Below are 24,947 nucleotides of genomic sequence, written 5' to 3' on the forward strand. Positions count from 1 at the left end.
CCCAACACATCTGACTATTAAAAAGATACCTCTAATCCTAGCGAGGCAGGAGAAAAATCCCTGGAAAATGACACATATGTTGCTTGAAATGGCCATCAAAAGCAGGGAAGACTTAGAGTCACAGGCACTAAGTTGTCCTCAAAACAGTTCAGGGAAAAGAATAATTTTTTTCAACAGGGGCAGGGCTGTCAAGGCGGTTTGTGTTGTTCACAGTGCCAGACAAGGAATCCTAACTGGTGTTAAATGCTAGTAGTCTTTCCAGCCCACTGCCTTGTTCAAGGCCTCAGGATTCTGAGATTCTAAAGTGGGCAGACCCGAGGGCAACTTCCCAGAACTGCAACTAGCTGCTTTAGCAACAGCTAATATTTTAGAGGACTCTGTGCCAGCACCACCCTAAGGGCCCTTTTATTGATCACTCCAGCCATATCACATAGTAGTTGTTAATTCTTATTTCCATTTTAGAGGTAAGGAAAGGGTTTAAGTACCATGTCCAAATTTAGCGTTCAAAGAGGCTAAATATGCTGGGGGATTTCCCCTTAAACCATGCTTATCTATTTCTTAAATATACATATTTGCTTTCCAGAATACATTTTTTTAGAACTGTAATTACAATTAACCTTGGACAGTAAGAAATGAATGCTTTAATTATATGTAGGCTTTAGGGAATTTCCTTCACAAGCACCATGACAAAATGTAGTAACATTTAATGTTCACAAAAGTCTGTGTAGATATAGGGAGAAAAATTCCCCCTTCTTTCTGTCCATATTCTTTGGTTGGTCTAATTGATAGAAGATATATTAACAGGGGGAAGACAAACCGAAATACCTAATTTGTATTACCTCCTCTGTACACTGGAGATCCCCAGTAAAACAGAAGACTACAAAATGGCTGAGTCACCTTAAAAATACCATCTTCAGATTAAAAAAAAAACATGATGGGAATGGATAGTCAGTTGTTTTCAGAGGTAACCAGGAAAAGCAATGTAAACATTGGTAACACTGTTATGCAGATTTAAGTAGTGTCGTTTTCCATAAAAAAAGATATTCTAGACATTAGGACATTTTCTTCCTTGTAAAGCAAGGGAAAACACGCTTACAAATGGATTATTTACTTTATAAATGTAAATGTCTTAGGAAACACCAAGTTTTATACTAAGTATTAAGAGATTTTGCCGCTTCTTAAAAATAGCCAGCTAAGAATAACTGACATCCTTTCTATTAACAGAGGTTTACAAAGACACGTGGCTAATATGTAGCAAATTAAAACTGTTGCGGTCAGGCTTAGTGCTGCTCAAAATTAGCTTCTTTGGTATTAGTGTTTGGGGAATAGACCTAATTTTTCCTCACACCACAATGGTAAAAAACCTTTACCCTGATGGTTGTATATTACCTTTCTCACTGCTTGACCTAGCCGTTTTAATACAGTCTGAAGAGTTACAGATCCTTTGAGACAACGTGGGTGGCTCTTAAAAGAGCCTTGAATTATTTGCGTTGTTTCACATGACGAAATTTACTTGGAGCTGGTGTACTTGGTGACGGCCTTGGTGCCCTCGGACACCGCGTGTTTGGCCAGCTCCCCGGGCAGCAGCAGGCGCACGGCCGTCTGGATCTCCCTGGATGTGATGGTCGAGCGCTTGTTGTAATGCGCCAGACGCGACGCCTCGCCCGCGATGCGCTCGAAGATGTCGTTCACAAACGAGTTCATGATGCCCATGGCCTTGGACGAGATGCCGGTGTCCGGGTGGACCTGCTTCAGCACCTTGTACACGTACACGGAGTAGCTCTCCTTGCGGCTGCGTTTGCGCTTCTTGCCGTCTTTCTTCTGCGCCTTGGTAACCGCCTTCTTAGACCCCTTTTTAGGGGCAGGAGCGGACTTGGCTGGCTCAGGCATCTCAAAACACACCCAGGACCAAGAAGAGAACACAAAATGCGCCCACAAGCAAATGATCTTAGTATTTGTTTGGCCTGTATGCAAATGAGGGATGGCAGAATTACAATTTATGATTGGGCTTTTCATCTCATCCTAACTTCTGATAGGCTCTTTACTTCAAACTCTTATTGGCTCTTCCCTTAGCTCACCGTTACATAATTTGACCTTTTCACTACAAACTCCCTATGTAAATTAGCAGCGGCGTTGTTTCAGATCTGGCTTTTGATTGGCTTAAGTTTGTGTTTGGCCAATCGCATAGGCTGTTTTACCAAACCGCCGGAGAGTATAATAACCTAGCTTCTTGTGCCTCAGGGGTCCATTTTTCTGGGTCTCCGCTTGTTTCTGTTGTGTCATTATGTCTGGTCGTGGAAAACAGGGTGGCAAAGCACGCGCTAAGGCGAAAACCCGCTCCTCACGGGCCGGGCTCCAATTCCCCGTGGGCCGAGTGCACCGGCTGCTTCGGAAAGGCAACTACGCCGAGCGAGTCGGGGCCGGGGCCCCGGTGTACCTGGCGGCGGTGCTGGAGTACCTGACGGCCGAGATCCTGGAGCTGGCGGGCAACGCGGCCCGGGACAACAAGAAGACCCGCATCATCCCGCGCCACCTGCAGCTGGCTATCCGAAACGACGAGGAGCTCAACAAGCTGCTGGGCAAAGTCACCATCGCTCAGGGCGGCGTCTTGCCCAACATCCAGGCGGTGTTGCTGCCCAAGAAGACCGAGAGCCACCATAAGGCCAAGGGCAAGTGAACCTGCTTAGATCTCGGTGTGTCGCTACAATCTTTTACCCAAAGGCTCTTTTAAGAGCCATCCACATTTTCACATTTAAAAGAGCTCGTAAACAGTATTCTGGTCTTCGCGTTATAATACTTAGATTAAAGCTATCGGATAGATACTACGGCATGTTTACCCGAAGTTATCTTTTCTTCCTGACGGGACTGCTCCAAATGTGATTCAGGGAAATAAATTTATACGGGAAAGTGGGTAGTTTGAAGAGCAAGGGTAACGTTCACAAAAGATGGAGTGGCTGTTTCCCCAGAGAAAAAGGAAACATTTGTATGGCGCCAAAAAATGCGGGTAGTGGTCTGGAATGTCGGGCTACGTGTTTTGAAACAGCAAGACGAAAGGACCGCTGGGATCAGCGCGGGCTTTTCAAATCAATTACTGTTCACTGGTGCCGAATGGAAACCTGGCGATAGGGTGAAGTAGAAAATGATAGCTTTTTTTTTTTTGAATTGAATTTTTTATTAGAAAAAATGCCATATTTTATAGATCACCATTTATGAGAATCCTACCAAAGCACTCCAACAAACTGGCCTTGAAGAGAGCACAATGACAGAAAAGATACTGTACCTTTGAGGAGCCTGCAGCCAGGCTGACTGAAAATCAACACACAACTCCCACCACACCACACACAAGTATGAACAGGTTATATAAGTAAGCCAAGATTTAGAAAACAGTGTGGAAGAGGAGGAACACACCCACACATGTATCTGTGTGCATGTTTTCCTTCATTTTACTCAACTCAAAGAAATTCTTGATCTAAAATTATTCCATGTCTAACATTATACAAAAGAAATATCATAAAGCAAAAGTTTACATTTTCCTCGGAGATGTCCGTTGCAAGTAAGAAAATGTTACTTGAATTTTTTAGTGTAAAATCCACATAAAAACAGGAGTTGTAATACAGTGCTTGCCATTTAAAGTGTAACATTGCCAAAATGCTTTATACGGGACTATTTTACGTTACAGAAGAGGAGTATCAATGTAGAGGTAATCAGTGCTTCCAAACTCTTATAATTCTTCTACAGGGGAGATCTAAACAGTCAAATGTATTTCGATTTAAAAGGAGCTGTTTTCTTCCCTCTGGTAAGGTGCCGACTGATGCTTTTATTGCTTTGACTCTTCTCTCCCTTGAGATACAGTAGGAAGAAATCTTACACGGTCTCCGTCCGGTTCAGTCATACAGTCTTTCCCACTCTGCGATCCCATGAACTGCAGCACCCCAGGCCTCCTTGTCTATCACCAACTCCCGGAGCCTACCCAAACTCATGTCCATTGAGTCGGTGATGTCACCCAACTATCTCATCCTCTGTCGTCCCTTTCTCCTGTCCTCAGTCTTCCCCAGTATCAGGGTCTTTAAAAATGAGTCAGCTCTTCGAATCAGGTGGCCAAAGTATTGGAGTTTCAGCTTCAGCATCAGCTCTTCCAATGAACACCCAGGACTGATCTTTAGCATGGACTGGTTGGATCTTCAACACCACAGTTCAAAAGCATCAATTCTTCGGCGCTCAGCTTTCTTAATAGTCCAACTCACGTCCATACATGACTACTGGAAAACTTATACAGTCTAGGAGTGGGAAATAGGGCCGTCGGTAAGGATGCAAGTTTGTGCTCTTTTTCACTTTAGGGAAATTTCAAAATTAGCAACGCTGGTTAAGTTAGGCCCGGGTGGTTGTCTCTGGTGGTCCTTGAGCTTGTTGTACCGATACTTTCTGAAATGAAATATGCTCACAAAAGGGCGTTTTCTCGGAGAAGTAAACACCAAGTCCATAGTACATTTTAACCATAAAGTAATCAAAGTGCGGTTACGCAAGAAAGAAAACCATCTGTCAGAGTGGGCTCTAAGAATAGAGCCTAAAATGGAGGCTACTAATTTTTGCTATAACAAACTGAAGCATAAATCCCATTTGGCCACCGCGGGAAAGTAAATGATTTTTTTTTTTTCTTTGTATTTTTGTTTGCTGCTCATCTGTGGCCTGTCGCTTTCCCTGTGATTTACTAGTAGAGCTAGGAAGTGAATGTCCAGGGCAATCTAAATTCAGAACAGAAAAATTAACCATTGAGAAAAAAAGAGAATACAAGTAAACCTGTTTCTAAAGCTTGATCCTCGGAATTTCAGCCCCATTACATAGATCTGAATCAGAACAGGCATCTTTCACGATGTCCAAGTAGTTCCTTAGTTACAGTTTGAGAAGCCCTGAATTTAGATCTAGAATATCAGCTCCTTTGGATAGCAGGCTTCAACAAAAAGGAGGATTGAAAAGTGAACTAATTCATCCAATCAGAATCTTTAGAAATTGACCAATCACTTCAGTGACTCTCTAGCCAATGCATTTGTTTTGCGGGAGTTTTGAACTAGAGTAAGACCAATCAGACTGTTTCTGAGTGTATATAAACCCAATCTTTCTGGCTGTCTGTTTAGTCATTTTCCGTTTGTATCGCCATGGCTCGTACTAAGCAGACAGCCCGCAAGTCCACCGGTGGCAAGGCGCCGCGCAAGCAGCTGGCTACTAAGGCGGCCCGCAAGAGCGCTCCGGCTACCGGCGGCGTGAAGAAGCCGCACCGCTACCGGCCCGGCACCGTGGCTCTGCGCGAGATCCGCCGCTACCAGAAGTCCACCGAGCTGCTGATCCGCAAGCTGCCGTTCCAGCGGCTGGTGCGCGAGATCGCGCAGGACTTCAAGACCGACCTGCGCTTCCAGAGCTCGGCCGTGATGGCGCTGCAGGAGGCGTGCGAGGCCTACCTGGTGGGGCTCTTTGAGGACACCAACCTGTGTGCCATCCACGCCAAGCGCGTCACCATCATGCCCAAGGACATTCAGCTCGCCCGCCGCATCCGTGGGGAGAGGGCATAAAGCTTCCACAACTGCCTCACTCCAACGAAAAAGGCTCTTCTAAGAGCCACCCACAATTTCTTTAAAAGAGCTGTCACTTAAATCTTCTAAGGGATATCTTAAAACATACAAAAGTATCTAGTCGGTTGCAGCTTTAAACCCTCCCTCTGGCTGGCTTTGTATACTGTTGATTGGCAGTGTGCAAAAGTTGCTCGAAGTTGGTTTTCTGTCTCAGGAAGTGTAATATAAGTACCTTTTGCAGGTGGACTGGGGGGTTATTAAACGTGAAACTAAGTCGTGCTTATGTAGTTTGGAAAGGGCAGTAATTTGCGTGGTGTTAGTGTCACGTTGGGTTATTTGAGCACATAGAAAACAATGCTGAATTTGGGTGGAGGTGATTGTGGGCTTTAGAGCTATATTCACATATTTGGGTATTGACAATTGAGAAACTAGAGCATTTGTTTTTGCTGCCTGTTTCTGAAACCTCAGTTTGCTCAGTTCCAATCACAGACAGATTCAAAGTGAGACAGTTTTGACTTCCCTATAAAAGGTCGTTTTACACAGAGAGCAGTGAGGGCATTGTTTTGTTGACAGCGACTTATATAAAAAAATAGCACCCAATCAGTATTTCTGATAAGCTTATTGGTGGCAGTAGTCAATCAAGGCAGAGCCGTGCTGACTACAATTTCACCACTCATAAAGTGTCTGCGACCAGCAGCATGAGCGTCATTTGGAAATTTGCTGGAAATGGTAGATTTTTGGACCCCACTCACGTCTACTGAATCACAGTCTACATTGTACGAAGTTCACTGCAGGTGATTTATGAATGCTAGTTTCAGAAGTCTATTTGTCAGTCATGTTTAAAAAAAATAAAGTACACCTGGAGTGGGGTGAGGGATGGTATTTTTGGTCTCTTCAAGAAAAGCATACTGTGAACTCTTACCAGGAGTAAGCATTTGCAAAGTACATTTATTTATATAAATTGAAATTTCTCTCAATGGCACATAACACCTAAGAGTCTATATTGAGAATGTGAGTCTATACTGAAAAATGGGCTTCCCTTGTGGCTCAGCTGGTAAAGAATCTGCCCACGTTGTGGGAGACCTGGGTTTGATCCCTGGGTTGGGAAGATCCCCTGGAGTAGAGAAAGTCTCCCCACTCCAGTATTCTGGCCTGGAGAATTCCATGGACTGTCCATGGAATTGCAGGGTCGGACAAGACCAAGCAACTTTCACAGCCAACAGCATATTGAGAAATGGAGCTGCTTTCAGCAGTTGACATTACCAGGTTTTAAGGGATATTACAAGGAGTATTACCCTGGATTTGTGTTGTGTGCTGTGCTTAGCTGCTAGTCTTGTCTGACTTCGTCTTCACATTGGGTCTTTCCTATACAGATCAGCACAACGTCCTATTTGGCCTTTCCGATGGTCTTTTAAAGACTTCTGTATAGTCTTTTAAGAATTTATTTGTCAATTTATCTCCCCTTGCCCATATAATTTTCATTCTCAATTTTTTTTTATTATGCAATGTTTGAGAACATCTGGAAGTAGAGATATAAGTTTACCCATCTTTAACATCACCAACACTGGGCAAATATGTTTTATCTATACCCCTTCTACCTTGATTGTTGCCTTGAAGACTGTTGAGGAAATTATATCATTTCCTCTGTTAACATTTTAATATACATCTACCATTTTAAAACCTAATTGTGACAGCATGAGAACTCTCTCAACAAACAACATCTAAGATTGATAGATTTTTAATTCATTCCACATATATAATAAACAGTACCAGATGCTGTTCTGTGCATTGGGAATATACTCAGATGAGACCCAAACAGACAAAATTCTGGGCTCTTATGGGATTTATATTTGACTCTGGGATAAACAATAAATCAGATAAACAAGTATCATATGTAATATCTTAGATGGTGAGAATGAGTACAATAAAGCAAGAATAAGGATTCTTATGGAGAGCTGACATTTAGATAAGGTGACCAATGAAGATGGCACTAAGAAGCTAGTTATCTCAGCAAAGCTTTGAAAGGTGAAGAAGCAAGCTGGGGGAAAAAGGAGGAGGAAATGCTGAAGAGCTAGGGTGGCTATGTGGAAAGGGCTGGGCACTGCAGGAGAAGATTAAAAAGCAGAGAAATGAAAGGAAGCATGATCCTGTAGGGGCTTGTATACCACTGTAAAGAATTTAGCATTTGCTCTGAGTGAAATGGAAGAACTTGAGAGAAGCTGAACACAGGAGTTTTTGTGTCCTTTTCTCTCATTTAATCAGGTTCTGCTTTATTCTTATTGCATATGTGCTCAGTCAGTCCTGTTTAGCTCTTTTGCGATCCCGCGGACTGTGGCCTGCCAGGCTCCTCTATGGGATTCTCCAGGCAAGAATACTGGAGTGGTTCTTCGTTGGCTCAACTGTGCTCCAGCACAAAAATCAAAGCCCAGCTTTCTTCATTTGGTGCTAGTCAGACCTTGAAAATAGAGGCTGATCTGGGAGATTTATAGTTAGGGAGAAAAGAGAAAATTATTCATAAAATATAAACCTTTGGAGTTAAAGTTGACTCATAGCATAATACTTCAATTTACTAGTTTTATGACCACAGGCAAATTGTTTGCTCTCAGGTACCAAACTGGATTTATTTGGGTTGTGAATTCAAATGTCTTTCAGAACCAGGCAAAGAGTTTCTGTATAAGGGAAAATGGTGAGCTCTCCAGCTTTATTTCACTGGGTCCTTCAGTCAGTAGCAGATCTGGCTGAATCCAAGCTGTGCTCCATATGGCACTCTTGTTATGTCAATTGCAAAAAAGAGATGCTAACAATAATGACCTTTGGAGCTGTCCAGCTGGTAAAAGATTCATGACTTTATAAAGTCAAAGTCTGAGTTTCTGCATGGATTACTTAATTTAATCCTCACAATAACTCTGTGGGTTGGGGGTCCCATTGTTAGCTCAAATACTACATTGAAGAAACAGTATAGTGAGGGAGAATACCTTCTATAGTGGTTCATTTTGTTAAATCTGTCATGGATTTTATCTCTGGGGCTAGAGAATGGAGGGCATTTTGTGTTACATGCATATTTTCCTTTTACCTCATCCATCCATTCATGAAAACCTTTTTGAGTAATTACTATGTGCTCAACAATGTTCTAGGTGCTGGAAAGAACAGTGCATAACATGGCAGAGATCCTTCTGCGTGGAGCTCACCGACAGAAAATGAACAAAGGTAAACACAGTATTCTGGCAGGTCAAGAGGATTAAGAAAACATAAAGAGTCCAAGGGGATTAAGGACTGTCATAGAGTGGGAGATGGGTCGTGGACAGTTACCATTTTAAATAGGCTAAGTGGGGAAGACTTCACAACTGAGATGAGACATGAAAGCCAGTGGCATGAAATCTGGAAGGGAGTGGGATCTTCGTACTTCTGTAGAAAGATCATTCCTCACAAAGGAAACAATGACTGTGAAGGTCCCATATTGGGAGCATTACTTGGAATGATGGCCACAGGTCTGATAGCCAACCAGAGAGAACCAACTTTCTCTTCTTCTCTCAAAAGCTGGAGTTTCTGGATAGCTCATCAGTGAGTTTATATGTTTTTCCCTCCCAAAAGTCTTACTCCAGTTTCCTGAATACATTCAATTCAGATGTTGTGGAATCTGGAGTCATCAAACACACGCTTTGGAGGACACTCAAGACAGTGGAGTACAGTTTATTATGCCAGCGGGTCCATGGGGAATCAGTTCCCAAGAAGGACCCTGATGCTTTTGAGAGGTCTAGTTTTATACCCCCCACCATGTGACTGGTTATATGTTAGCAACCTCTCTCTTGTATATGATTGAGTTTTACAAGTAAGTGCTAGGAGAACAAACAATTAAGGTTAAAGCGGCGGAACAATGATTATACATCAGGGGGCATGTCTCTATGGTTAATCTAACAGGGGCAGCCTGACCTCAACTACAATCTCCATTTGTCATCTGTAGGGAGGGAAATCTCCAGAAGACCTGGTTTTAACTAGCAATGGTTTTCTCACTCTTGGGCAGGGTTCAGGGCCCAGTTCATACCCAGTCTTTAAAACAGATGACAGGCTACAAAATGGAATCTCTCCTGCTTTCCTCACACTGGCCCCAACACAGAAAATAAACTGAGGCCAGAGCAGAAACAGATGAGTGCTAACCCCAGGGAGACGACTGCCAGCCAGTTCAAGAATACCAGTCATTAGGAGCAGTATTAATTCTGTGATAATTTATTTAAAATGAGAAGTAAAATTAAAAAAAAGGAATTTAACCAAAATGAATTTTTTTTTTTTTTTAGGTTTCAGCATGAGAGGTTTTTATTATCAGCAGAAATATCTAGTTCCTCAGCCAGAGATGAAACCTGAGCCCCCTGCATTGGGAGCATGGAGTCTTAGCCACTAGACAACCAGGGAAGTCCCAAAAGTAAGATATTTTGAGGTTCCAAATAATCACTACCATCGTTTTACTTTTCAGCAAAAAGAATTCAAATGTAATATTTCTAAAAAGGCTTTATACACTGTGATAGGTACATTTTCTAAGATTATATTGGATAATTACTAATGAGTCTCCAAATATAAATAAAACTGTTCATCTTTTGGCTGATGGCTAATAGAACTCCATACGAAAACCTTCAAAATGGTGGTGAATTGATAGCCAAACCCATGATTTTTTGAGATAAAACAATTAAATTTTATTTATTTATGATAAAAATGACATTTTTATCAAGTGCTGATCTAAGCTATAGCTGAACCTCGGCATTGAACCAAGAGATCACATATCTTCTGAACCCTTCCTATTGGGAGAGACTGCAGTTTAAATGCAGAGACTTTCACTAGGGTGTGTAGGCTGTTAATTACACTCATTTTTTAGAAGTAGTGTTCAAGGAAGGACAGGAAACTGGTGCTGTTCAGGTTTTGCCAAATAACTATGAAATTGTCTTGGAAGAAAATTTCTTCTATCCTTTGCCAACTAAAGAATGTTGCTAGCCATCTGGTTCTACAAGGTTTGAGATCCAGAAACAAGTGACTGAACTTTTTAGAAAATAGAGATTATCATGGTGGAATATTAAGGTAAATTTCCAAACTTTGTAGATGAAGAATGTCACTTGCTGTATCAGTAAACAAAGGATGTGGCAGCCATCTAGCCTTAAGCCTCTGAAACTGCCACGCCATCCCCACAACTGTGCACCGAGTGGATTCAGGATGAAGAAAAATTGGATACTGGCCCTAAGTAGTTAACTTACATATCAAAGGAATGATTTCAATGAACCCAGACTCTTGGATCTTCTCAGACATAGAAAAGTATGCAAAATTCACTAGCTTGAAATGTCTGTTTTCTTTAATAGTAATTTTTTGATATTTCAAGTACCTGCTTACCTCTTCCCACCACCAACTCCTATATATCCTGGTTCTTCCTTACATCTTCAGACTAGTCCCTTACAGCTTTCCGAGAGGCTGTCTCATGGGTTTCAGTCCTTGGTATACCTGCTGAATAAAACATAATTCTCAACTTTCGGTTTATCTCTTTATTTTTAACTGATAACCTTAAAGGCTTATTGCAAGTTTATTCTCTGCTTTTGTGAGATCCAAAAGGGTAGTCTAGATCAGCGGGCAACTCTTTGTTCCAAGCAGTGATTCTGGAGCCCATGTGCCTTTTTTTGTCCTGGCCATAGGATTTTTAACTCCTTGACCAGGGATAGAACCTGTGCCCCCTTCAGTGGAATCAATGGAACCTTAACCGTTGGCCCGCCAGGGATGATGCCCCCAGCCCCGTGTCCTTTTATCTTTGTATCTCAATTATCTTAAACACATTGCTTTCACATGTTAAAAATAGAATTCCACGGACTACATGTTAAAAATGTTATTGGCTTTATTCAGTGATTCATGAATCTGGCAGCTGCCAATCTAGCAGACAGAAAGGAACTCCGAGGAGCTGTATGAAATGAAAGGTTTTTCTAGGCAGAAGGGAGGAGGAACAGGGAAATTATACTAGGAAGAAAAGTGGGTTGATTATTGCAAGGATGCCATCCTTTAGTGTAGGGGACTCCAACCTCCAGAATCTAATGCCTGATGATCTGAGGTGGAACTAATGTAATAATAATAGAAATAAAGTGCACACTAAATGTAATGTGCTTGAACTGTTTACAATAGCTTAGGATGTGGGAGCTACCTAGCTGTCCATCGGCAGACGAATGGATAAGAAAGCCGTGCTACATATACACAATGAAATATTACTCAGCTATTAACAAGAATGCTCTTGAATCGGTTCTAATGAGGTGGATGAAACTGGAGCCTATTATACAGAGTGAAGTAAGTCAGAAAGAAAAACACCAATACAGTATATTAACACATATATATGGAATTTAGAAAGATGGTAACGATGACCCTACATGTGAGATAGCAAACGAGACACAAAGAACAGACTTTTGGACTCTGTGGGAGAAGGCGAGAGTGGCATGATTTGCGAGAACAGCACTGAAGCATATATATTACCATATGTGAAATAGATGGCCAGTCCAGGTTTGGTGCATGAGACAGGGCGCTCAGGGCCAGTGCACTGGGAGGACCCTGAGGGCTGGGATGGGGAGGGAGGTGGAAGTGGGGGTTCGGAATGGGGGACACATGTATACCCCTGGCTGATTCATGTCAATGTATGTATGGCAAAAACCACTACAGTATTGTAGAGTAGGCCCCAGTTAAAATAATTTTTTAAAAAAGAAAAAAATAAGCAATCCAAAGAAGTTGAGCACACAGCATCCAGAAAAAAAAAGTAATGGGCTTGAATTATCCGCAAACAATTACCCCACCCAATATGGGTCCCTGGCGCCAAAAAGGGTGGAGACTGCTGCTTTAGGGAATGACAGGGGTCTGTTAGTCTGATTATCTAACTGGTGATTAGACCATTTCTGGTTGAACGGTAAAGATTCCATTTCTAGGGAAGCCAAAGTTGTACTAAAGTCTTAGTCTGGTTACATGGGGGTTAGCGTTAGTTTGGGCCTGTTGTTTCTAAAATACTTTTGCCCTGGGAAGAGATAGAGCATGTAAAGCCTTACTGGGAGGCTATTATGCCCCAGGCCCGGAAATTTAAGTTTGCTCCCATTGTTAGGAATTCAACTAGAGGCCACATCTAACTACAAGGTAAACAGGCAAATAAAGTTGCTAATTGCTCAGAAAAAAGGTTAGTAGCTGTCGTACTTCAACCTCCGAAGGCTTATAGTTTATACTAGTTAGAAATGGTCCGCACTTCCGTATTGAAATAGCCCATTTCTTTTAAGCTGATCAAGTTACTCAGTTATGAGAATTACTAAAAGGAGAAAACTTCCTTAAAAATTAAACATCACAAATTCCTAACATAGCCTGTTTTTCAGTTACTTTTCCCCTAGAGATTACAACAATATCCAGCATTAGAGCCCTTTGGGAAAAGTTGAGTGGCTCTGAAAAGAGCCTTTGGGTTTGACAACTCCTAGAAACAATTTACTTGGAGCTGGTGTACTTGGTGACCGCCTTGGTGCCCTCGGACACCGCGTGTTTGGCCAGCTCCCCAGGCAGCAGCAGGCGCACGGCCGTCTGGATCTCCCTGGATGTGATGGTCGAGCGCTTGTTGTAATGCGCCAGACGCGATGCCTCGCCCGCGATGCGCTCGAAGATGTCGTTCACAAACGAGTTCATGATGCCCATGGCCTTGGACGAGATGCCGGTGTCCGGGTGGACCTGTTTCAGCACCTTGTACACGTACACGGAGTAGCTCTCCTTGCGGCTGCGCTTGCGCTTCTTACCGTCCTTCTTCTGCGCCTTGGTCACCGCCTTCTTAGACCCCTTCTTGGGAGCAGGAGCAGATTTAGCCGGTTCAGGCATGATGGAAAAACGTCAGACCAAAATGACAAAGAAAACCGAAAGAATGCAGCTCATGGTGCCGGCCTATTTTTGTAGGGCTTCTATGCAAATAGATGCTTAACCAATCGCAATAGCTGATTGGATCAATTTAGCCAGTAGAAATGGTGTATGCAAATAAGGCGATTTCGATTCTGTTTCTTGATTGGCTGTTTAACTGGAATGAACCCTGGATATCCTCCGCCACCAGCTAAGAAAAACAAGTTTCCGTTTTCAAAACAGTGCAAACGATTAATGTTTTGTACATAAATATTTACTTGTGAGCCTTGTTTCTTCCTCGATGTGGACCTAAAGAGACAAAAACTCAATATAAATTTATGATTCTAGTTTTCGGCCAAAATTAAGTTACCGAGTTAGTAATTGTAGGAAAGAGAGCATAAAATTTTCCTGAATGCTGAAACGTTTTATAAATTAAGCCATTGGCATTTCCAGTTTGGCTTGATCAAACATTTAAGATTTACCAAGATCCAGCATCGTCACATTTCAACAGCGGTAGTATTTTCATGTTTCCTAGGAACAGAGTGTCTGAAAGTTATGGCAATGTTTGTTGAAGGGCTGGAAGTTCTGTAATACGATACTTTCATTGGAAAAATAAAACATTTATTCAAAATTAGAACCTCTGATAAATGTCGAAGCTGCACTAGTTCAATAACATTCAAAAAAGGAGTTTTTGAAAGGGCTCAGATCTGTTGAACTTTCTTTTTTGTCTCCTCCCAAACTTAATTTTGAGCAAGGGGATTAAAACCAATTAAGGTAAATATAAGGCATGTAAGATACAGGATGAATAGATGGAGAATTTACAGAGAAAATACAGGACAGACTTCAAAAGATCAAGGCTTTCCAAAGTGAGAACTGGTAGCCAATCACAAGGCGTATCCAGTTGCTTCTTTTCACCGCGCGAAATTTGAAGATTCGGACCAATCAGGATGACTTCGCCTTTATAAATAAGAGCAAGAAGAGCGGTGTTTGCGTTGCAACAGTGATTCTAAGCCTTCGTGATGGCTCGTACTAAGCAGACTGCTCGCAAGTCCACCGGAGGTAAGGCGCCGCGCAAGCAGCTCGCTACCAAGGCTGCTCGCAAGAGCGCGCCGGCTACTGGCGGAGTGAAAAAGCCACATCGCTACCGGCCTGGCACGGTAGCTCTGCGCGAGATCCGCCGCTACCAGAAGTCCACCGAGTTGCTGATCCGCAAGCTGCCGTTCCAGCGGCTGGTGCGCGAGATCGCGCAGGACTTTAAGACCGACCTGCGCTTCCAGAGCTCGGCCGTGATGGCGCTGCAGGAGGCGTGCGAGGCCTACCTGGTGGGGCTCTTTGAGGACACCAACCTGTGTGCCATCCACGCCAAGCGCGTCACCATCATGCCCAAGGACATTCAGCTCGCCCGCCGCATCCGCGGGGAGAGGGCATAAATTGTCGCTACCAGGTGCAAATATCAAACCCAAAGGCTCTTTTCAGAGCCACCTACTATTTCACTTGGAAGAACTGTATCACAAATGTAATATCCTAAGAAACCTAGCAAAACAAGGTGGGAGCGGGGCATTACTCCACGTGCTCCATGTACCAATCCTATGAAAGGACAGTTGGCCTGCAACCTCTCCTCCATATAAGAACCGGGGATTGACACCTGAAACTTCCATTGCAATCCGTAAAATTAAGAAACGGCGAAAACGGTGATGTGATCCTCTTAAACTCTGAAAATGATAGTGATCCTCTTCCTCTAGAAGCAGCAAATAGTGTGAAGATATTCTTATACCAGTATAATAGGATGCATTATGAGGATGCATTATGAAAAGTAAATGCTAAGACACTTAGATCCTCCATATACTGAAGATAAATACAACCTGCTTTGGTTACTTCTGGGGTCTTATTTCTAAGTGACTTTGTAAACCCCCACCCTCCGCACCCCCAGCTCAATCTATCATCTCAGTTTAATTGTATTTTTCAGTCCCTGTCATGTTGGACTCTGCAATCCCATCAAGTGCAGCACTCCAGGCTTCCCTATCCTTCACTATCTCCCAGAGTTTGCTGAAACTCGTCCATTGAGTCAGTGACGCCACCCAATCATCTCATCCTCTGTTGTCCTGTCCTCAGTCTTTCCCAGTATCAGGGTCTTTTCCAGTGAGTCAGTTCTTCACATCAGGTGGCCAAAGTATTGGAGCTTCAGCTTCAGCAACAGTCCTTCCAGTGAATTTTCAAGACTGATTTCCTTTAGGATTGACTGGTTTAATCTTGCTGTTGAAGGGACTCTTGAGTCTTCTCCAGCACCACAGTACAAAAGCATTGACTCAGGTGCTCAGCCTTCTTTATGGTCCAATTCTTATATCTGTATGTGACTGCTGGAAAAACCATAGCTTTGACTATACAAACCTTTGTCGGCAAAGTGATGTCTCTGCTTCCTAATAAGTTGTTTAGGTTTGTCATAGTTTTTCTTCCAAGGAGTAAGCATTTTATAATTTCATGGCTGCAATCAGTGCTGGCAGTGATTTTCCAGCCCAAGAAAATAAATTCTGTCGTTGTTTCCCCATCTATTTCCTTTGAAGTGCTCAGACTGGATGCCATGATCTTAGCTTTTTGAATGTTGACTTTGAAATCTACTTCACTTTCCTCTTTCACCCTCATCAAGAGGCTCTTTGGTTCCTCTTCACTTTCTGCCATTACAGTGGTATCATCTGCATATCTGAGGTTGATTTTTCTCCCAGCAATCTTGATTCCAGCTTGTGCTTCATTCAGCCTGGCATTTCACATGATGTACTCTGCACAGAAGTTAGATAAGCAGGGTGACGATATACAGCCTTGATATACTCCTTTCCCAATTTTGAACCAGTCTGTTGTTCAGGTCCAGTTCTAACTGTTGCTTCTTGTCCTGCATACACGTTTCTCAGGAGACAGGTAAGGTGGTCTGGTATTGCCATCTCTTTAAGGATTTTCAGTTTGTTGTAATCGACAAAAGGGGTTTACTGAAGTCAATGAAGCAGAAGTGGGTATTTTCTTTGGGATTTTTCTTCTTTTTCTGTGATCCAATGGATGTTGGCAATTTGATCTCTGGTTCCTCTGCCTTTTCTAAATCCAGCTTGTACATCTGGAAGTTCTTGGTTCACGTAAAAGTAGCCTAGCTTGAAGGATTTTTAGCATTAACTTGCTAGCTGGGCAATGAGCGAAACTGCATGGTAGTTTGAACATTCTTTGGCATTGCCTTTCTTTGGTATTGAAATGAAAACGGACTTTTTCCAGTCCTGTAACCACTGCTTAATTTTCCAAATTTGCTGGCATATTGAGTGCAGCACGTTAACAGCATCATCTTTTAGGATTTTTAAATAGCTCAGCTGGAAATCCACCCCCTTCACTATCTTTGTAGTAATTGAATTATTAGATCAGGCAAAATAATTGAAATTTTCCTGTCCCTGAGACAGGAAGTCCAGGGATGATGCAGTATATGATGAAAAGCACTGGTCCTTGAGCAGCCGGAAAGTGGCATGCACACACACTGATATTAAAGGACCCATGCTGAGTACTACTGAAGACTAGTTTGCTGTTAATCCATTTGTTTTTGTGCTGAACAATACATCATTTGGTAAATGTAGTCATCCTTTCTGTACTAAAAATAGAGATCTGGTATCCAAAACATTGGTTCCGTGGGATTTCCAGAACTCAGTTACCAGCAGCACCCCCAGCTGAGTGGCACAGCAGTGATGCAGATGGGGAGAGCATAAGTTCATCACATCTGGGGCCCGGACTAATAAGTATGTTCAGCACACCAGGAATTTAGAACTTGTTGCAGCAAGTTACTGAAAACTCAGATTGTACATAATGTGTCTGCACTCTGCATGAAAAACATGATGTAGTCACTAAGGCAGAGTTTGCAGTCATTGCTTATTATTAATTCTCAGAAAAAGAGCCGATGAGACAACAGCTCCCAACTTTCTTCCAACAAAGGCAGAATCCTAGGATAAACCCTGGAACAATGCAAAATTTGTGGATTCTGTCAGATTTTATAGACTTTAGCAATGGGAATTCTCAGCTTTATTGCTGGGTTTACGCCTAGCCTGGGGAGATTAAGCAACACTGGAGGCTCTTGAGGCCCTAAGCAAATAGTTCTGCATAGCATTGAAAGTATTAGTCCCCTGGCGGAACCGAAGAATCTGGACACCAACAGTTTAATTAATAAACATTACAGACTGTTGTGGAGCAAGTCCGCAGCTACGGAAACCAGAAGTCAGATTTCAGAAACAGTTGGTATAGCTCTGTGCAATGTTTTTGAATCTTGAACAAACTTTCAAGAGATAATGACAATGCTGTGTGATTTCTGTGTGATGACTGAAAGGCCTGTTAGCCTCCCAGTCATCATAGCAGCATTTCTGCCATTTAAAAAAAAAATGTAATTTTCAGGTGGCATGCAGGATACACTAAAAGCAAACCAAATGGGGTGGGGGTGGCTGGGGAGAAAGAAAACTGTTCATAACAGCTTCATTTATAAATTAGAAACAAGTTCGTATCTTTCAACTGGTCATTGGTTATATTATTTCTCAGACACCCATACAATAGCATCCTACTCAGCAATAAAATGAGGAGCTATTGACATTAATACATGCAACTGTCTACATGGATAATGCTCAGTAAAAAAGCCAATCTTAAAAAGTTATATATTGTACTATTCCGTTTATATAACATTCTCAAAGTGATGATACTGAGATGAATAACAGATTAGTGATTGCCCCAAGACAGGGAAGATGTGGGTGGATGTAACTATAAAACACTAACATTGAAGAGTTCCCTGGTAATAATAGAATAGTTTTGTGTCAATGTTGAGGTGATAGTTACTTGAACCAATGCATGGTTTAAAATGGCATAAGACCACACACACACACACACACACACACACACACAAACACACACACACACACGGGGGCAATATGAAAATCTGTGAGAGCTGAATAAGGCCTCTATGCTAGTTAACAGTACTTTGCCAGTGACAGTTACCGGCTCTGATATTATGATATAGTTATATAAGATGTCACCATTAGGGGAAAATTGGCTAGAGTGTTATAGCCATGCTTTCCGGGAAACAAACTCACTCAGAAGGACAAGGCGGGCCCAAGGCAGGGTCTCCTCTTAGCCAAGGACCCCAACCAGCATTTGTGAAAATCTTTTATATCCCATGTGTACGTGTCCAAACCCACCACCCCAAATCCCTTGAGGCTTACAAAGGAAGGGTAAATACAATCACAATAACCCCATCATTCACGTGTTATGTGTTCAAACAGTTAATAATCAATAAGGCCGCGGTTACATTCCAACCAGTTAATAAACGATAAGCCTGTGGTTACATTCCGATAGATATTGTCCAGAGGCAGGAGTGATTGGTGTCTGTTTTCTCTTAGGTGATGAGTAACCTGGATATAATCTTCAAGGTTCCCCTGTCCGGAGGGGGTCTTATCCTTCCATTGTTCCCACAGGCACTAAGCAGAGAGTTCAGAGTCCACTGGAGAGGTGGCCGAGCACGATCAGCACAGACAGGCCTCAGATGGAGTCCAGGCCCTGTGAATTCCTTCTTCAAGAGGAACTCTAGATACTATCGTAGCAACTTATTGTGAATTTTGTTATTTCAAAATGTATATTTTATTTGACGATGTTAAAAAAACTGTGCTAATTCTTTAGGAGTTGCTACTGTGTGTGTATTCCTGTGAATTTCAAGGCTTGTTTAACAAATTAATGTTCTTTTTTGGATATGTTTGTTTTGTTTTTCTTAAACAGCAATGTTTTCCTTTCTTCTGCCTGTTTTAGTGATGATATGTCCACTGAATTGAAATCTGGTTCATTTACGTTGGTGTGTGATTTTTTTTAGCTATTGGTGCTGCTACCTCAAAATAAATTGTTCTGAAATTTGACATTCATAATCTCAAATTTTCTGATGGAGCACTTGGCTGAGCTAATCTATACTCTTTAGGACAGTGTGCTTGGTATATCATAAGTGTGAATTTAAAAAAAGCTATTTTGAACATTCTATTTATTTTAAGGGCACCATTTAAATCTTAGTGCTCCCATGTGCTCAGCAAAAAAAAAAAAAAAAAAAAAAAAATTAAAAAAAAAATAATATAAAAACCTAGGAAAGATCACATTTTTATTTTTGGCACTTCTGTAAATTTCTTTGCCTACCACTGGAGTTTATGATATCTTTGCTTGAATTCCATGCACCAACTACAGGAAAGGACAATCACCCTTCCACTCTCTGTCCTCTATACAAGAAGAGGTTATTAGCCCCTGACAATTTACATTTTTTTCCTTTGCAATCCTTCACTGGTTAAATGTATATGCTTAATTTGTATAAATTAAAGCACACTGTACAAACTAGTATTATATTAGAAAGTTTTGAAATCTTTCAATGTGTGTTAGCTATTATACTTTGTTTTCAGTAAGAGTCCGGGAATTTTATTGTTTGCCAACTAGATGCTATTTTGTTTACAATAACTCAGTTATTAATAGCATTTATCCTATTTTACGAAAAAAGCTACTAAGATTCAGATAGATTAATGGAGTGTTTGCGTGGTCAGTCTTGTTGGACTGTTTGCCCCTTTATAGACTGTAGCTCGCCAGGCTCCTCTATCCATGGGATTTCCCAGGCAAGAATACTGGAATGGGTTGTCATTTCCTTCTCCAGGGGATCTCTCCAACCGACCCAACCCTCGTTTCCCGCATTGCAGACGGATTCTTTACTTCTGAGCCATTTTCTAAATACCAGTAAACCTCCCTAGCCTATGTTTCACTTTAGATTTTAGAAGGGGCGGGGACTCAGTGCAGTTTCCCGCCTTTCTGCTCTTCCAGTTTTCACAAAGGTCCGCACTATCGCTACATAATAGGCTGCAGGGCCTTGCATTAGGTACCTTCGGCGTTAGTGCTCAGTATTTACGTAACATGTCTGGACGTGGTAAAGGCGGAAAGGGCCTTGGAAAAGGGGGCGCCAAGCGCCACCGCAAGGTTTTGCGCGACAACATCCAGGGCATCACAAAGCCGGCCATCCGCCGTCTGGCCCGCCGTGGAGGAGTTAAGCGCATCTCCGGCCTTATCTACGAGGAGACCCGCGGGGTGCTGAAGGTGTTTCTGGAGAACGTCATCCGGGACGCGGTCACCTACACCGAGCACGCCAAGCGCAAGACTGTCACCGCCATGGACGTGGTCTACGCGCTCAAGCGTCAGGGCCGCACTCTCTATGGATTTGGTGGTTAAGTTTGAGCTTTGTAAGGCTCTTGTAGCAAAGCTAAAGGCCCTTTTCAGGGCCACCCACTTTTTCTATGAAAGAGCTTGCATTTGGGTGCTCTGTAGGTGAGCCTGATACAATACAGATGGTAAATTATACATAAAGAATACTTTTGGCCTTTAGTGTTTGGTACTACTACTTTAATTCCTACTGTATTTCCAAGGAATTGTCCACCGGGGGACCAATAGGTGTCTAGTGACTAAGTAACGGTCCCTCAACTGGTAAGTCAAGGTAAGTTTGGGTTCTTTCAGTAGAAAAAATTGGGCTCTTTCAAACACCGTTAAATGGTAGCTGTTATTTCTGTATTAAATTACACTAATGAAAAAGACAGTAAAGGAATTTTGGGGTTGGTAATGCTAGAAAAAGAAGGGTTAATTTCACAATGCAGATTTCTCTGCTTAAAGTATATCTTTGGTCATAATGCTATTTTTCTCTGGTACATTGGAGTTTGATTCTGTGCGTTGAGGACAAAAATGAAAGGTAAGAGTGCCTTTTTGCACCTGTTTTTCAAGTGCTTTTAGCTCAAGTCATGCCAAAATGGCAATTTTATGCTGGCAGTTTCACCTTCAAGTGCACCACACAGCTCTCCCAGAGGTCATTAAAATGTTTTAGAATTTTGAGTCAATGTTGCAAAAAGCACAGGGAAAGAGATGGGGTTGCACACCATCCTCAGGATAAAACAGATAGGTGGGAGGTCCTGCTAGATGAATCTTTTCCTAGCACAATGTTCATACATCTTTTGCTCTCTGCCTCATTAGCCTTCCCGTGTGATGATGGGCTTCTGAGGATCAGAGTTAAGTTGAACAAGAGGAGTGAGCAGGTCCAAGGTAGCTGGGTCTGATCACGTGGGTATTTTTGCTTGGTCTATAGTTGTCACTCACCAGTGGGTTTTATCTGCATGCCATGGATAGGGGACAAGTGGTTGGCCGACTTAATGTTTCTTAAATATGAGATGCCTCATAGACGCTGAGTTCTTTATGTGCCTCATGAGTGTGTGGTGCCTGTTTTGTCCTTGAATCCCATCCTCTGCGTTTAGAACACATTTATCTATAGTCTCTGAGTCCAATATATACTTAGTATCCTTTGCAGAACTGAACACTCTTCAATAACTGAATCTCCTGCCTCCTCTCCACTCCCTGCTCTTTCCTCAGCCTAACACTTGCTACTCCTGGGCCCATCTCCCAAATGACCTTTCTCACACCGTTATAGCTACTTTGCCTGCAAGTGGCTCTAACAATCAAAGCTCTCACCATCAGTGTCCCTGCTTGAACATATTCAATGTTAGTTTTTTGAACACAGCATTGGAAGAGGCAATCTGCCTTGAGAGTTTCTGCCTGTTCTTACTGGGTGTGTCAAGAATGCTACTCATCATGGTTGAGGGACCTTAAAGAATAGGGTAGTGATTGCCCCCAGACAAATAGCAGGTTTGCTTGCCACACTCACTTTAAGCCACCAGACCCCCCAGCTGTCCTGTGGCTGTGATGCAAACACACTGTGCATGCAGCATCCACCTGGGCCCCTCCAGGTCACCCCTGTGGGACCTGGTGGGTGAACCAATGCAACCTTGTTGCTGCTGTGCTGTGAATAATAAAACCTCTGGTCTCTGATCTAGGTGTTGTGTCTACTACCAGCAGTCATGGAAAAGTTACAAGTTATCTTATTATCTCCTAAGTAGGGTAAGATCTCAGACTCTTTACAATTTCTGACAAAAAGTGAAGAAGAAGAATAGGAAGGAGAAGAAGAGGAAGAATGAAAGCAGGAGGAGGAGGTGGAGGAGGAAGGGAGTGGGGGTGGTGGTGGCGGTGGGGAGAGAGAGAGGCAAGATCTCTGCTCCTCTTGGTGGCACAATCAGGCCTGGAATAAAAGTTAGGCTCTCTGGACTCGGAATCTCTCTTCCTATAGGGAATAATGCAATCTGCTGTGGGAGGAAGTGACCATAGATTGGGAATAATGCAGGTAGAGAGACCTCTCAGGCCACTATAGGGATTGGAAAGCTGTGTAGGAGGAGTGAAACTTTCCTCTACCCTTTTAGGGTTTCTAGCCAGGCTTGAGAATTTAGTTGACCTAAGACAGATTAATAGAAGAGAATGCACATTTTATTTAATCTTATTATATGTATATGGGAGTCTTAACAGGAAAATAATGATCTAAAAAGCAGTTAGGCCTAAGTGTTTAGTTTGTACAAAGAGTAGTAATTGTGAAATAGCAACTAACATACATGAGGAGACTAAAGGAAGATAAGGATTATTTTAACAAGGTCTGTTTGTACAGATTTCTCTTATCCTGGACTCCCCATTTTTGGTGACAAGATTGTTTATTTTTTCCTGGTAAAGGGATGGCACATTTCATATGGGATAATTATCTGCTTTGGGGAAGAAAAAGGGAAGTCAGAGCCCCATTCTTACTTCAGTTGTTCTTCAAGTTCCTTGGCTGAAAATAGTTTTTATGCCATAGTGGCATATTTTGGGGTGGCATAGTCTCCGTTATAGTTGATATTCAATTCCTTTTTGGGTGCCATGTGTCTTACCATTTTTTTTTTTTTTTTTTTTTTTCTGTCTTACCATTTATGGCACGTTCTGGAAGAGAGGGCTCAAGTGGGGTCTACAAATTGATAATGGAGAGCAAGTTTGTTGTTTGGGACGAATCACAAACCAGGAATAGGAGCCAAAGAAGCAAACTGAGAAACATCACAGAGAACATAGGATCTTGGTGAGGAAGAAAGGTACAACAAAACACTGTGAGAACGTTATGAAATCAGGAGTAATAAACAAAGTCTCATGTAGCAACATTACAAACGAGGTTTTAGATTCCCCCATTCGAAGGTCTCTGGGAACTATGGGAAGGCTATTTTTCCCCTGTGGAAAACAGGGCCGGTTAGCTCAGTTGGTTAGAGCGTGGTGCTAATAACGCCAAGGTCACGGGTTCGATCCCCGTACGGGCCACTTTCTTTGGTGCCCAGGAGGCCGACAACTCTTTTCTGTGGAAATTTGCCTCTTAACCTATACAGACCTGGCCATAGCGGGTAGAGTCCCGTTGCTATCGTGTCCTACTCTTTGCTATCTCTCGGACCGTAGGACTCCAGGCTTCTTTGACCACCACTGTGTCCGGGAGAGTGCTATTTAACTAGCTCATCCTTTGGCGCCCCCTCCTCCCTTGGGCTTCCCACGTGCCTCAGTGGTAAAACAAACTGCCTGCCAAGGCGACCCCAGTTCGATCCTTCGGTCCGGAAGATCCCCTAGAGAAGGAAATGGCAACTCCCTCGAGTATTCTTGCTTCTTGCCTGGAAAATCCCACGGGCTAGAGGAGCCACCATATATAATCATGAAAAGATAGGCAGACAGCGTCTCCAGGTTATCCAAGGCTTGGAGATTTCATAAATGGGAAGGATTTAGTAAGTGACAGACACTGAAACATACACAGAAAGGAGTTAGTATGAAGAGTAATATTTTAAAAAAAAATTAAGCTGGGACATCACTATTGTTAAATAAGGATGACCAAGTAATTCGTTGCCAAACCAAATAAGTTATTGATAGATATTAATGGAGCCTACTTCCACTATCTTAAGAAAACAGGCACAGAGTGAAACTGTCCCTGGATGTGTTCACCCACACCAGTGTTTCCACTGACACAAATACAAGTCCTCAGGGACTGAAAGATTTAGAACGCAGGTGGAAGGGAGACGGTCTGAAGACAGTCTCTTCTGCCTAGTGGGAAAATGGAGCGGTAAGGATACAGTCAGATGAGGTGGGAAGGCCATAGGTTGACCTAACACAGGAATTTAAGGCACATTATCAATATTTTGGAAATAAAGTATTAAGATGACTGATGACCTCTTAGTCATGTTACATTTCCAAAGGGTCCTTCAACACTGCACTGGGTAAGGTTAAATTTTAATTGTTCCTCCCACCCGTGTTTATTAGCTATGGTTTCATCTGTCTATAGCTATCTGTAAGGTTCCTGAGATCAGTCCTGTGTGTTCATTGGAAGGACTGATGCTGAAGCTGAAACTCGAATACTTTGGCCACCTCCTGCGAAGCGTTGACTCATTGGAAAACACCCTGATGTTGGGAGGGATTGGAGGCAGGAGGAGGGGACTACAGAGGATGAGATGGCTGCATGGCATCACCGACTCGATGGACATGAGTTTGAGTGAACTCCAGGAGTTGGTGATGGACAGGGAGGCCTGGCGAGCTGCGATTCACGGGTCGCAGAGTCGGACACGACTGAGCAACTGAACTGAACTGAAC

The 24,947-nt window shown here is 42.6% G+C and overlaps 5 protein-coding genes and 1 non-coding gene across 6 annotated transcripts; 4 read left to right on the top strand and 2 right to left on the bottom strand.

Annotated features, from left to right (window-relative positions):
* Positions 1 to 1,109: 1,109 nt before the first annotated feature.
* LOC133059827 (histone H2B type 1-C/E/F/G/I) lies at positions 1,110 to 1,912 on the bottom strand. Its single transcript, XM_061147422.1, has one exon. It carries the CDS (start codon positions 1,888 to 1,890, stop codon positions 1,510 to 1,512), a length of 381 nt encoding a protein of 126 aa, XP_061003405.1. The 5' UTR covers positions 1,891 to 1,912; the 3' UTR covers positions 1,110 to 1,509.
* A 346-nt stretch (positions 1,913 to 2,258) lies between these two features.
* On the top strand, positions 2,259 to 3,186 carry LOC133059810 (histone H2A type 1). The gene has a single exon (XM_061147388.1). The coding sequence runs from the start codon at positions 2,285 to 2,287 to the stop codon at positions 2,675 to 2,677; it is 393 nt and encodes a 130-aa protein (XP_061003371.1). The 5' UTR covers positions 2,259 to 2,284; the 3' UTR covers positions 2,678 to 3,186.
* A 1,961-nt stretch (positions 3,187 to 5,147) lies between these two features.
* LOC133059311 (uncharacterized) lies at positions 5,148 to 14,884 on the top strand. The gene is made up of 4 exons (XM_061146295.1): positions 5,148 to 5,558; positions 8,699 to 8,771; positions 13,042 to 13,467; positions 14,436 to 14,884. The coding sequence occupies exons 1-4, from the start codon at positions 5,154 to 5,156 to the stop codon at positions 14,855 to 14,857; spliced, it is 1,326 nt and encodes a 441-aa protein (XP_061002278.1). The 5' UTR covers positions 5,148 to 5,153; the 3' UTR covers positions 14,858 to 14,884.
* Positions 12,375 to 13,451, bottom strand: LOC133059826 (histone H2B type 1-C/E/F/G/I). Its single transcript, XM_061147421.1, has one exon. It carries the CDS (start codon positions 13,410 to 13,412, stop codon positions 13,032 to 13,034), a length of 381 nt encoding a protein of 126 aa, XP_061003404.1. The 5' UTR covers positions 13,413 to 13,451; the 3' UTR covers positions 12,375 to 13,031.
* A 5,452-nt stretch (positions 14,885 to 20,336) lies between the features above and the next one.
* On the top strand, positions 20,337 to 20,775 carry LOC133059829 (histone H4). Its single transcript, XM_061147425.1, has one exon. The coding sequence runs from the start codon at positions 20,358 to 20,360 to the stop codon at positions 20,667 to 20,669; it is 312 nt and encodes a 103-aa protein (XP_061003408.1). The 5' UTR covers positions 20,337 to 20,357; the 3' UTR covers positions 20,670 to 20,775.
* A 2,793-nt stretch (positions 20,776 to 23,568) lies between these two features.
* On the top strand, positions 23,569 to 23,642 carry TRNAI-AAU (transfer RNA isoleucine (anticodon AAU)). Its single transcript has one exon. It is a non-coding gene; the product is annotated as a tRNA-Ile (tRNA).
* Positions 23,643 to 24,947: the final 1,305 nt, after the last annotated feature.

This window comes from Dama dama, chromosome 7 (genome assembly GCF_033118175.1).
Source record: "Dama dama isolate Ldn47 chromosome 7, ASM3311817v1, whole genome shotgun sequence".
NCBI lineage: Eukaryota > Metazoa > Chordata > Mammalia > Artiodactyla > Cervidae > Dama > Dama dama.

Coding starts and splice junctions, on each gene's coding strand:
- LOC133059810 (XM_061147388.1), top strand. CDS start 2,285: ATGTCTGGTCGTGGAAAACAGGGTGGCAAAGCACGCGCTAAGGCGAAA.
- LOC133059311 (XM_061146295.1), top strand. CDS start 5,154: ATGGCTCGTACTAAGCAGACAGCCCGCAAGTCCACCGGTGGCAAGGCG. Junction 5,559..8,698: donor GCCGCATCCGTGGGGAGAGG/GCATAAAGCTTC, acceptor ACAATGTTCTAG/GTGCTGGAAAGAACAGTGCA. Junction 13,468..14,435: donor CCGAAAGAATGCAGCTCATG/GTGCCGGCCTAT, acceptor AACAGTGATTCT/AAGCCTTCGTGATGGCTCGT.
- LOC133059829 (XM_061147425.1), top strand. CDS start 20,358: ATGTCTGGACGTGGTAAAGGCGGAAAGGGCCTTGGAAAAGGGGGCGCC.
- LOC133059827 (XM_061147422.1), bottom strand. CDS start 1,890: ATGCCTGAGCCAGCCAAGTCCGCTCCTGCCCCTAAAAAGGGGTCTAAG.
- LOC133059826 (XM_061147421.1), bottom strand. CDS start 13,412: ATGCCTGAACCGGCTAAATCTGCTCCTGCTCCCAAGAAGGGGTCTAAG.